This window comes from Hyaena hyaena, unplaced genomic scaffold, assembly GCF_003009895.1.
Source record: "Hyaena hyaena isolate Hyena2069 unplaced genomic scaffold, ASM300989v1 scaffold_459, whole genome shotgun sequence".
Taxonomy (NCBI): Eukaryota; Metazoa; Chordata; class Mammalia; order Carnivora; family Hyaenidae; genus Hyaena; species Hyaena hyaena.
Window position 1 is genome coordinate 666,721 of NW_024081093.1, and position 13,206 is coordinate 679,926.

The 13,206-nt window shown below is 40.0% G+C and overlaps 1 protein-coding gene and 1 pseudogene across 2 annotated transcripts in view; one reads left to right on the forward strand and one right to left on the reverse strand.

The window, feature by feature from the left end:
• The window catches only part of FBXL2 (F-box and leucine rich repeat protein 2), a 118,509-nt gene that overhangs the window by 33,248 nt on the left and 72,055 nt on the right, over positions 1–13,206 (forward strand). For both annotated transcript variants that reach the window (XM_039253744.1, XM_039253745.1), the window contains exon 2: positions 6,072–6,133. In XM_039253744.1, the coding sequence (XP_039109675.1) occupies positions 6,072–6,133 (62 nt within the window). The remainder of the gene's footprint in view (positions 1–6,071; positions 6,134–13,206) is intronic.
• On the reverse strand, positions 1,202–1,340 carry LOC120246277 (annotated as a pseudogene).

Sequence of the window (13,206 nt, forward strand, 5' to 3'; positions counted from 1 at the left end):
TTTCAAGTCCATTATTTCTTTTTTTTTTTTTTTTGCCTTGATTGTTCTTTTTTTTTTTTTAATATTTTTTTATTTATTTCTAGGAGAGAGAGAGAGAGAGAGAGAGAGAGGGACAGTGTGAGCAGGGGAGGGTCAGAGAGAGGGAGATACAGACTCTGAAACAGTCTCCAGGCTCCGAGCTGGCAGTCAGCACAGAGCCCGACGCAGGGCTCGAACCCACGAACCGCGAGATCATGACCCAAGCGAAAGTTGGACGCTTAACTGACTAAGCCACCCAGGCGCCCCTCAAGTCCATTATTTCTTTAGTGATTTTCAGTCTGGTTGACCTATCCATTGCTGTAAGCGGAGTATTAAAGTCCCCTGCTATTAGCACATTATTATCTATAAGCTTGTTTCTGTTTGTGATTAATTGGTTTAGATATTTAGGTGCTCCCATATTTGGTGCATAGACATTTATGATAGTTCTTCCTGGTGGATGGACCCTGTAATTATTATGTAGTGCCCTTCTTCATCTCTTGTTATTGTCTTTAATTTAAAGTCCAGTTTGTCTGATATAAGTATAGCTACTCTGGCTTTCTTTTGATTTCCTGTAGCATACTCATCTTTGTAATAACAGAAAATAAGCCCATCCTTCTCACAGCTACTTAGGTATGTGAAGATTGTCATGGTGTCATTCCCCATCATCCTCAACACCAGTTGGACACGTCAGTACCATACTTTCAGTGATAGGGCAGTTACACGGCAGGTCAATAAGTAGATAGAAGACTTGAACACTATCAAGCAGATAGACTTACCGGAGATATAGAGAACAATCCACCCAACAGCAGTAGGATATGTATTCTTCTCAAGTGCACATGGCACCTTTTTTTTTTAATATTTGTTTATTTTTAAGAGAGAGAGACAGAATGGGGAGGGGCAGAGAAAGAGGCAGACACAGAATCTGAAGCAGGCTCCACTCTCCAAGCTGTCAGCACAGAGTCTGAGTTCTTGGCTCAAACCCAAGAACTTTGAGATCGTGACCTGAGCTGAAGTTGGGCACTTAATTGACTGAGCCACCCAGGTGCCCCAGAACCTATTCCTATTTCTATGGAACCTCTGTTCTCCAGGGTAGACCTTAAATTAGGTCACAAAAGTAGTTTCAAAAGATTGACATCAGAGAACTCTGACCTCTGATAGAATGAAGCCAGAGAGAAAAAACAAAAAAGGAAACGTGGAAAATTCAAATATGTGGAAATTGAACAGCACACTCTTATACAACAAATGGGTGAAGAAATAAAAAGGATTTTAGAAAATAATTTGAGGTGCTACAGTTGATCTTAGCCAAAAGGCCGAGAAGCGATTGAAAATAATTTGAGGTGAATGGAAATGAAAACAACATATCAAAACTTATGAGATGCAGTTAAAGCAGTGATCAGAGGAAAGTTTAGAGTTGTAAATGCCTACATTAAAAAGAAAGGGAGCACCTGGGTGGCTCAGTCCATTAAGCATCCAACTCTTGATTTCAGCTCAGGTCATGAACTCCTAGTTTGTGGGATTGAGGCCTGCATCAGGCTGACAGCATGTGGCCTGCTTGGGGTTCTCTCTCCCTCTCTCTCTGTCTCCCCCCACCCCCGCCCACTCCCTGCATACCCCTGATCAAGATATCTCTCTTTCAAATAAATAATAGATTTAAAAAAAAAAAGAAGGATTTCAAATCAATAACCTAACTTTACATTTCAAAGAACTAGAAAAAGGTAAATTATCTAACACAGTGCTTAATGGAGCTTGGAATACAGTAGGCACTTCATAAATGTTAGTATTTCCCTGTTAGAAGGTGGAGGAGGGTTACTAATGTATCCTGCAGATTGAGAAGTCACTTTAATACTGAAACTCAAAACGAGCTACCCCATACCACTTACACAGAGTTTTGTTCAGGGTTGCTGCTTGACAGGGTATTGGGCCAGCCGGTGGATGGAGGATCCAGGGTACCACACTCCCATTCTCCAGCCAGCTCAGACCTCAAAGCTAATAGAACAAGGGACATGGTGGTGTGGTCACAGGGTGGTTACCTAAAGTGACATCATCTGTGTACCAGAGGATCCATGCTAGGGATCTCAAGTGGGCTCTGCGCATCGTCTCCACCGGTTATGTAAAGTGGTGCCACCTGTGTGCCCCGGGGGTGGGGGGCAAGGTGGAGGGCCAGCGGTAGGGCCCGTGTAGTCAGCACTCCTGTACTCACACACACATCACTAAGATTAGTCATTAAAGTACTTTAAAAATGAGTGTTGGATACTATTTATGGCACTTTCTACATCTGTAGTTTAATGGATTAGGATATATGTGGGTGTTCTAAATAATAAGAATTCATGATAGCCTCGCTTTTAGTTTCATGGAGGAAGACTTCATTAATTACAAAGGAAAGTGCATATGAAGAACTGAACAATTACAGTGAACATATATAGAGAAGTATAGGGAAGAACAAAGAAGGTCGAATACATCAAATCAGGTACACACAGCATGCACCCTTCTGGCTGGGGAAGCCGCATGGTAAGCAGCCTGGCTGGAGTCCCAACTGAGGGTCCTGGGCACAGCATCCTCCCCTCAGGTGAGACTTCCAATTAGCTATTCCTGTCAGGGCAATAGATGCACTATCCATGTATGACTTGTGGCTAGTTATTAAGTTTGCTTATGTGCAGTCCTGAGCGAGCTATTTTTTCTCTGTTTCTTTTATAGTATCTCACGATTAAGAGCCTGGGCATTTGTATATTCCTCTTCCCTCCCAGACCCATCCCAGAGAGCTCAAGGAGGAATGTGAGGCCCATTAACCCTTCATGGTCTCAGGAACAGAGGGGCCAATTCTGATCCCGGGGCCAGATAGAGAGTACAAGCCCACTAAGTCCGCATGATTGCATCTCATGGCTCTCGGCAGAAATGACAAGTCACATGAACAACCTCTATACAAAACAGTGGGTTTTAAAATCCATTTTTTAAATTGAGATATTACACATGTACTGTGAATTTCAGCCATTTAAAATGTACAGTCCACTGTGTTTTAGTATATTCAGAAAGTTGTGTCTTCATCACCACTGTCGAATTCAAGAATATCTTTGTAACTCTAAAAAGAAACTCCATGCCCATCAGCAGTCACTCTAGTCATAGCTGACCATTAATCTATGTGCTTTCTCCACGGATTTGCCTTTTCTGGATGTTTAATGTAAAGCTCCAATACGTGGCCTTTTATGTGTGTCTTTTTTCATGTAGCACAGTATTTTCAAGGGTCATTCCTGTTGTAGTATATCATCAGCACTCTATTCCTTTTTATTGCTGAATAATTTTCCATTGTATGGATATACCACACTTTGTTTATCCACTTATTAATTGTTAATGTTTGGATTGTGTTCACTTTTTTTTTTTTTTTACTATTATGGGTAGTGCTGCTGTGAACATTCATGTACAAGTTTTTGTACGGAAACGTGTTTTTGTTTCAGCTATTGTTGGAGTTGCTGATTTGTATGGTAGCTCTATGGTTGACCTTTGAAGAACTGCTAGACTGTTTTCCATGTGGTTGTACCATTTTAGGTTCTAGTATCTCCACATTCTTGCCATTATTATTATCTTTTATTTTAGCCATCCTTGTGGCTGGGAAGTATCTCCTTGTAGTTTTGGTTTGCCCTTCCCTAGTGAATAATCATGCTTAACTTATTTTTATGTGCTTATTGGCATTTGTATATCTTCTTTGCAGAAATGTCTATTCAGATTTTACACCATTCTTTTTTTTTTTTGAGAGAGAGTGTCATATGCACACCTGAACGGGGGGAGGGAGAGGGAAAGGGGAGAGAGAGAATCTTAAGCAGGCTCCATGCTCAACAGGAGATCATGACCTGAGCTGAGATCAAGAGTCGGATGCTTAACTAAGCCACCCAGGCACCCATCATGCCCATTTTTAAACTGGTTTATTTTTCTTTTGGTTGAATTGTGAGAGTTCTTTGTATATTCTGGATGTAATTCTCTTATCAGATATGTGATTTGCAAACATTTTTTCCTGTTTTATGCATTGTCTTTTCACGTTCTCCATAATGTCCTATGAAGCACAAAGTTGTTTTAATTTGGTTGAAGTCCTGTTTATTTTTTCTTTGATTGCAAGTACTTTTGGTGTCATGTCTACAAAACCGTTACATAATACAGATCACCAAGATTTATGCTTATGTTTTCTTTTAAAGGGTATAGTTTTAGCTCTTACTTTTCTTTTTAGGTCTTTGATCTATATTAAGTTAATTTTTTATAATTCTTTTTTTAATGTTTTGTTTGTTTTTTGAGAGAGAAAGAGTGCGAGCTGGAGAGGGACAGAGAGAGAGAAGGGGACAGAGAATCTGAAGTGGTCTCTGTGCTGACAGACTGACAGCAGTGAGCCCAACATGGGGCTTGAACTCACGAAGTGTGAGAACATGACCTGAGCGAAAGTCCGACACTCAACTGACTGAGCCACCCAGGCACCCCTGAGCTAATTTTTTAATATAATATGAGGTCGGGGTATAACTTTATTGTTTTGCATGTAAACACCACTTTTCCTGACACCATTTGTTGAAATGTTATTCTTTCCTCCATTGAATTATCCTAATGCCCTTGTCCAAAAGCAATTGCCTATAACTATAAGGTTTATTTTTGGACTTTTCATTCCATTCCATTGATCTGTATTTCTATCCTATGCCAATACCATGATGTTTCAGTTACTGTAGCTTTGTGGTAAGTTTTGAAATCAGGAAGTGTGAGTTCTTTGGCTTAGGTTTCCTTTTCAAGATTATTTTGGCTCTTTTGGGACACCTTGCATTTCCTTATAAATCTTAGGATCAACTCTTCAATTAAAAAAAATAGCTGGAATTTTGATAGAGATCTCATTAAATCTGTGGATCAATTTGAGAAACATTGCTAACTTAACAGTCTTAAATCTTCCAATTCATGAACATCAGATGTGTTTTGTTTGTTGTATTTAATTTCTCTCAACAGTGGTTTTTGTGTGACTTTTTAATATATAAGTCTTGTATTTCTTTAGTTAAATTTATTCCTAAATATTTTATTCTTTTGATGCTGTTATAAATGTGATTGTTTTAATTTCATTTTCAGGAGGCACCTGGGTGGTTCAGTCAGTTGAGCGTCTGACTCTTGATTTTTGCTCTGGTCATTATCCCAGGGTTGGGGGAATCAAGCCCTGAGTAGGGCTCTGCACTGAGTATAGAGCCTGCTTGAGATTCTCTCTCTCTCTCTCTCTCTCTCTCTCTCCCCCCCTCTCTCCCCCTCTCTCCCCCCCCACCCTGTCCCTCTCTTCCATTCGCATTCTCGTTCTCTTTAAAATAAAATAAAACTAAAAACAAAGCATGTTTCATTTCATTTTAGGTTGTTCATTGCTAATACAATTTAATTTAATTTTTTAATTTTTTAATGGTTTTTTTTTTTTTTTTTTTGAGAGAAAGAAAGAGAGACAAAGTGTGAGTGGAGGCAGGGCAGAGAGGGAGGGAGACACAGAATCCTAAGCAGGCTCCAGGCTCTGAGCTATCAGCACAGAGACTGATGTGGGGCTCAAACTCATGAACTGCAAGATCATGACCTGAGCAGAAGTCAGGCGCTTAACTGATTGAGCCACCCAGGCACCCCTACAATTTATTTTTGTATAAAAATACTGCATATTTGTATATTCTGTAACCTTGCTAAACTCCTTGATTACTTCTAATGGTTTTTTGTGGGTTTCTTAGAATTTTTCATATACAGGATCAAGTCATCTGTGAGCAGAAGCTATTTACTTCTTCCTTTCTAATCAGGATGTCTTTTATTTATTTTTCTTATGTAATAGCCTTGGCTAGAGCTTCTAATACTATGTTGCATAGAAATTGCTGTGTTGCATTTTTACGAAATGGTGATAGGGTATACACTCTTTTATATCCATTAATATTAAAGTGTGGTGACTTCATGAAATAAGTGTCATCATGTCTGTAGAACAGTAATTAGGACTGTTACGATCTAAAAAACATGTAAGCTTTTTTTTTTCCCCTTAATTGGGGAACACTCTAACAATGTCTGTGTTTTGTTTTTTCTTTTAGGTTTTCTCAAATAACGATGAAGGCCTTATTAACAAAAAGTTACCCAAAGAACTTCTCTTAAGGTAAATGTAGATAAACTTTAAAGAATTCAGATTGGATTCAGTCAGCAAGGTCTAAGACATTCTTCTTTCTCACTATGAGTCCATAGCATAGAAAAACAGAATTAGCCTAACTGACTTTTTGTTTTTGTTTTATAGAATGCTGTTCAGCTTGTTGTTAAATTTTACTTGGTCTAATCCAGAATGTACTAAGTTATGTGCATAGCATTGGTCTGGATTCTTTTTGTAATGTGGTAAGTATTGTAATCATCTCCAGTAGGGGCCATTGTTTTGGTAACAGTAGATATTCCCAAAGTAGTCAATTACCCGAGGAGAGATGATTACTAAGGTGGTGAGCTCATGACGTCACACACATTTGGGTGTTTTCTAATCAATTTTAAAATAAGTATGGTTAAAATGTTGTCAGTCCAAATATTGATATATTTTTATCCATTTTATGAAAACTATGTGCCAAGTGACAGCACCACAAAACGTGGTTGGTTCTGTAGTTCTGGCGTCACCGAATATATAGTAAATGGGGTTTTGCTTGTCATTTTTTCCAGAGAAAGCTGTCCACCAGCATTTGTCGACCTGAGGCACTGCAGGTTCTTTTGGTTCTCTGCAGTCATCAAAGAAATCTGATTTTAGTTTTGGATGTTATATTTTAATTGTTTACAAGTAATTAATACATGTATACTGGTAATCTTTGGCATTTCCCAGATGCCACTGATGTTCCACAAAACAAAACAATTTTGTAATCCAGTAAGTATGGGAAACACTGGGTTGACAAAACCAATTTCTTTACGCACGACTTCTCAGAGCCTTACTACTTAAAACACATGGTGATGCCCTCAGACGGATAGGGCTGCCATTTCACACTTACCATGGAACTCTCTTAATAGTCCGTATTAATTCCATCTTCCATTGGAAAAATTTGGGGAAATGCTGACATACAGTAAGTGATGGACGAGATGACTCCATTTCCTGGTTGTGCTAAATTTCATTTTAACATTGAGGGGATGGCCATGAGTTTTGTTTACATGTCAGAGTTTACCACAGAGTTACTCTGTACATATCACAGACGACTCACCTCAGTATGTTAAACTTTTTCTTGAGTCAGAAACAGGGTGAAGCCATAGCTTCCTTGGGTGGTGATCACATTTCAGGGTCTGAAGCGAAGGTGTTCCCTTAGTCATCAGGTGTTGTTTGACACTGTTGTCATAAACTAATTTTACTCAATAAAAAAGAAAATTAAGCCGTGACAGGATCATATGAAAACCACAGCAATAATATTTCAATAAAATACTTGCTAGGATAAGAGAGAGACTATCCTTTGGCATTTCAGATCCTTTTATACTTTTTAAAAAATATTTTATTTATTTCTGAGAGAAAGAGAGAGAGAGACAGCGTGAGCAGGGGAGGGTCAGAGAGAGAGGGAGACACAGAATCCCAAACAGGCTCCAGGCTCTCAGCTAGCTGTCAGCACAGAGCCCGACACGGGGCTCAAACCCACGAACCGTGAGATCATAACCTCAGCCAAAGTCAGACACTTAACCGACTGAGCCACCCAGGCGCCTTGCGTCTGATGCTTGATTTCGGATCAGGTCATGATCTCACAGTTCATGGGTTTGAGTCCCGTGTCATGCACTGGTGGTGCAGAACCTGCTTGGGATTCTCTTCCCCACCTCGCTGTCCCTTCCCCGGTTTGTGGGCTCTCTCTCTCTCTCAAAAAAACTTAAAACGAAACAAAAAAAAAGAACTAACATGGTTGGGTTAGGATGGGCAGGCCGTTACTCTACGAATGAATGGACAGGATGCTGTCCACAACGGACTACAAAGTGCATGGTGTTCCCTAGAAGTGTGCAGCTTCATTCTGGGCCTGAACATTTTCTAGCACAGATATCAAGCTGTAATATGAACGTGTCATTCTTATTCCCGGGAATCAGCCAGCTTCAGGCAGACCCATTATTAGTCATTCAGCACTGGGGTGTGATTAAACTCCACTGCTGCCATGAATACTGCTTCTGTCTGTGACTCAGAGCTGCTAAGTTAATATTTTCCCTTTTGATGGAGTTAGCTTTGACACTGTTCTCATCCAGGGAGCATTTTCTGTCTACTGACAACAAAGGAGGGGGCAGCAGGTAGCATTTCTGTGTTAATGTGCTTTCGGAACTTTTTGAGAAATTTTAGTTCTTTTAAAAGTCCGTGGTGGCCTCAGCTGTCATAAATCCTACAGTTACAGGCTTTGAATCATGCCGCCAGGCTCATAATATAGATCATTTTTCGAAAAGAATTGCCACTTGAGACCAAATGTTCGTAGCATGTCTATTCATAGATTAGTATTCCCACTTCTTATTTTGGAGTCTGTCAGGGGAATTTAAATTGTAAAGTACTGACGCTACAGGTTTCCTCTGACTTGTGAGTCTCAAACTTAATTCTAGCCAGCTGCGGTATTTTCATCTTTGTTGGCCTTCAAATCATTTCTGCCATTTTACTCTCAGACTTTAGATTCTCAGTAATAGCAGCTCTCCCCTTTCCTAGCTACCCTTTTCTGTGCAAAATGTTGGAGAAAGGTTTGAGCCAAGTTACCAAAGTAGCCATCTTCATCATCAGCCTCATGGAGCTGAAGTCTTGATTATTTTGCTCAGTTAGATGATGTCTTCATATTTTCAGCGTGTCATCGGCTTACATTCTTACTTCCTATTGCAGGTATCTTTGTGACAGTGCAGACGTCCTATTGGTGCTGAATTCCTGCCTACCTTCCATCTTACTTCATCAGTAGATGTGAATTCTTTGACTTTAAAATAATCTTATTTACTTCTAGCCTGGTCGTTTTCTCTCTGCCATTTTTTACTGCATCCGTCACCACCCTCTTAAATTCTCTACTAACTTCCATTACTGATCATATCGATTAAAGCCTCAGCTCCTTTTCGGAACCATTAACAAGCACAGCCTGGAAGTATGTGGGTTTTTTTTTTCCATCTCTCTAGATCACTTTGAATCTGCTCAGAAAAATCTGTGAGGTTGTTTTCATCTGATCATCTTATTGCTAGTGTGAAGACTGCTCAATATTCTTGACTCCCAGATTCCTTCTACCACCCCATTTTTAGTTTGTTACTTAACACGTTTTTACAATTTTGCTTTTTCTAACCAGTTTTCATTTGTAAATTAAAGGTATTCCACTTCTCCCTCACTACCCTTTATGCTCACACAATTCAACAGCTTGTAATTTTACTCCTCCTGGGGAGTCAGTTATATAATGATTATAACAGTGGGAATCGTGAATTTTTTTAAATCTGCATATCTATTAGTGAGTTGGGTTGTCCTTATATTTTATTCTTATTGTCTGTATTACTTTTGGAGCCAGCTTGGTTGAGATTTCTGATCTCCCCATTTACTATTTGTGTGACCTTAAATTTAGTGACTTAACCCTCTGGGCCATAATTTCCTAGATCTATAAAATGGGGATAATAATAGTTCTTAATGGGGTTGTTGCTAGTCCTTAAGGTGCCTGGCAGTTCATGAATGTTAAATAAATGTTAGCCTTTATTGTTATTAATTAATATCAATTTTGGATGCCTGCATTACTTAATAGACGTTGTTTGACAGTGTCGTCAATATTAATGCAAACCGATGAAAGCAAGCTGGCCTGCCGTGGACCTCCGCATATGCTACTGCTAACAGTATCTCAGTAAATAACCTGACCGATAAGTAAGTTAACGTAACCCAGCGCCCACTTCACCGGCCTGGACTAATTCAGTCTCGGTGGACGGTGCACACCACCAATGATATTAAACTGACAACTGCTGAGTGGGGCTCATGCAGGTTAGTGGTGGTAGCGTTAACTTTTTGACCTTAAGTTTTTGCTTCTGTTCTGGTTGCCCTCAGATGTTGACGATGACATGAAAACACAGGAGCTAAGGAGTGCTATAGGCAGTAAATATCTTAAAACACTCAGAGAAGGCAAAGCTCTTGTCAGTAATAAATAATAATGAAAGAAACCTCTTAGTAGACACATTTTTAAAAACTTAAATCACCATTATTTAGATCATTTTCTCTCCTTTTAAAATGTATGTGGACACATGAAAAATTAAGTACTGATAGTGGCTGTTGGCTTGATGAAAGGAAGGTTTGATTGCCCCGAGCAGGAGAGCTGAGCCTAGTAATTCTGGGCAAATGAAATCAGCTACACAATTACATATATTTGGCAGTTTTACTAGTGGGCCAAGGGGAAATTAGAAAACGACTAGGGCAAACATTTTCAAGTTTTCCTTTTCTAAAATTCATAAACCACTTCCATGAGTGAAAATAATCGTGGTTTTTGTTGCAATCGTGGAGTGCTTGTGTATAGTTGCGGGCCCCCAGGAGCAGAGCAGTGAAGGGCTCGTCCTGTCGGGGCCACGGCCGAGGGGGCGCACCTGCCTGCTGGTCGGCGCCAGCGCCCCGTGGAGGTTTCTGAGACCCGGGCGCCCGCCTCCTGCTCTCTGCAATGCTGTGTGTAAGTTCCAAGGCAGCCCAACAGGCAGGATGATGCCCTTAGGGGGGGTACATACTGCAAGTTCAAGTTTAAGCATCTATGCAGGATTTTCCTTTTGCTTCATGAATTTTTTCATTTCTTTGTTCGTTTTTATTTCTTACCTGCACATGGCCGTACATGACTGAATTAATGTGTGTTGAAATCAGGTGTGGAAGCTTCAAGGCCTTTCCTTTTCATTACCTCTGCGTACTATTCTATACCATTTTGGGGTTGGCGTCTAAGTCCCAACCACGGCAGAAGCAAACCTTGCTTTTTCTAGGTTGGGGTTATACTTACACATTAAAAGTTTGATGTTGTCTTTGGAGGTTTTACATTCATTCATTCATTCATTCATTCATTCATTTATTTTACCTGCATTGAGGTGGCATCAAACATGAGTAAAGCTCCATGGTTAGGAGTGATAGAACTAGTGCGTTCTTGGGCCCCCTCCTACACCGCTGGTGGGAATGTAAACGGGTGCAGCCCCTCTGGAAAACAGTGCGGAGGTTCCTCAGAAAATTAACACTAGAACTCCCCTAGGACCCAGCACTGCTAGGAATTTACCCAAGGGATACAGGAGTGCTGATGCATAGGGACACATGGACCCCAATGTTCATAGCAGCACTCTCAACAATAGCCAAATCATGGAAAGAGCCTAAGTGTCCATCAACAGACGAATGGATCAAGAAGATGTGGTTTATCTATACCATGGAATACTACATGGCAATGAGAAAGAATGAAATCTGGCCATGTGTAGCAACATGGATGGACCTTGAGGGTGTTATGCTGAGCGAAATAAGTCAGGCAGAGAAGGACAAATACCATATGTTTGCACGTATAGGAGGATTAGGAGGAACTTAACGAAGGACCGTGGGGGAGGAGAAGGGGAAAAAATAGTGAGGGAGAGGGAGGGAGGCAAACCATGAGAGACTCTTGAATGCTGAGAACTAACTGAGGGCTGATGGGGGTGGGGGAGAGGGGAAAGGGGTTGATGGGCATGAAGGAGGGCACTTGTGGGGATGAGCACTGGGTGTTATATGGAAACCAACTTGACAACAAACTATTAAAAAAAAAAAAAAATGAACTAGTGCGTTCTTTTCCAGAGCTTCCTGCTTAGAAAGTTATGTTAGAGAGCTATCCACTACAAACCTGTGAATTCAGAAGTTACAACAGAAAAGATTGGTAAACTTGACACAACGAATAGTAAAATATGGCAAAATATACCATTACCTCAGATACATAGCACAGTCGTGGGTGAAATAATTAAAATACACATTATAAGCAGGGGCTATATTCTTCAATGCACAAATAAAAAGCTCTTAAATATTAGGAGTAAGGTGGATTTTTTTTTTTTCAATTTTTATTGTTTGTTTTGTTTTTTATTAGACAGAAACAGAGTGCGAGCAGGGGGAGGGAGACACAATCAGAAGTAGGCTCCAGGCTCTGGGCAGTCAGCACAGAGCCCGATGCAGGGCTTGAACCAATGAACATGAGATCATGACCTAGGCTGAAGTAGAATGTTCAACTGAGTGAGCCACCCAGGCACCCCTTAAGATGGATTATTCTTAAAACAGTTTGAAGACAGTTATGAACAAAGGGAGACATACAAATGGCCAATTTGCTTGGTCCTCAGTCACGTCCATATTTAAATATAAATCAAAATAATGAGATACTACTTATCTGGCAAAACCCAAAAGTTTGATAATACTGGGTTTTGGTAAGGAGATGGAAGACAGGTCACTCTAAGATACTTTACAGGTGGGAATATAAACTGCTGTAGCCATTTGGGGGGTCACTTGGGGAAAATCTTCAAAATGCTCAACATATGTATTCACAAATTCCATTTCTGGGCATTTACTAATATATTTGCAAAGACATAAGTATGTACATACCAAAGAAGGATTATCCTGTATATACAGATTACAGAATTGGATCACTTGTAATTCTTGACCTCTCGTACTTTTCATCAGTGACCCGTGCATTGCCTTTTCCCCCTTCCCCACCATCAAGTTAATATTATCAAGAACTTTGTATTCATGATTCCTTTCTTTAAATTTTTTTATCTTAAATATCTTTGACTAAGCAGTTACAGTGTTTTCTTTCGCTTGTGTATTAACTTTGTAAAAAAAAAAAAGTCTGCTGAGACATGGTTTTCACTCAAAATTATGGTACTAAGAGTGACCCATGTTGCTTTGTTTCGCTATTATTCATATTACTTCCGTACAGTATTCTATTGTGTGAATGTATCAAGATTCACTTATTGATTATTCTTTGATAAATGCTTGGGTTTCCCTTGTTTTATTAGCAAAAGCAGTGCTGCAGTGAATGTCTCCTACAAATACACCTAAGTTTCTCTCAGAGAGAAATTGCTGGGGCGTCTTAGGCTATGCAAATAATCAACTTTATTTATTTATTTTTTTAATGTTTTATTTATTTCTAGGAGAGAGAGAGAGAGACAGCGTGAGCAGGGGAGAGTCAGAGAGAGAGGGAGTCACAGACCGAAACAGGCTCCAGGCTCAGAGCTGGCAGACAGCACAGAGCCCGAAGAGGGGCACGAACCCACGAACCAAGAGATCATGAC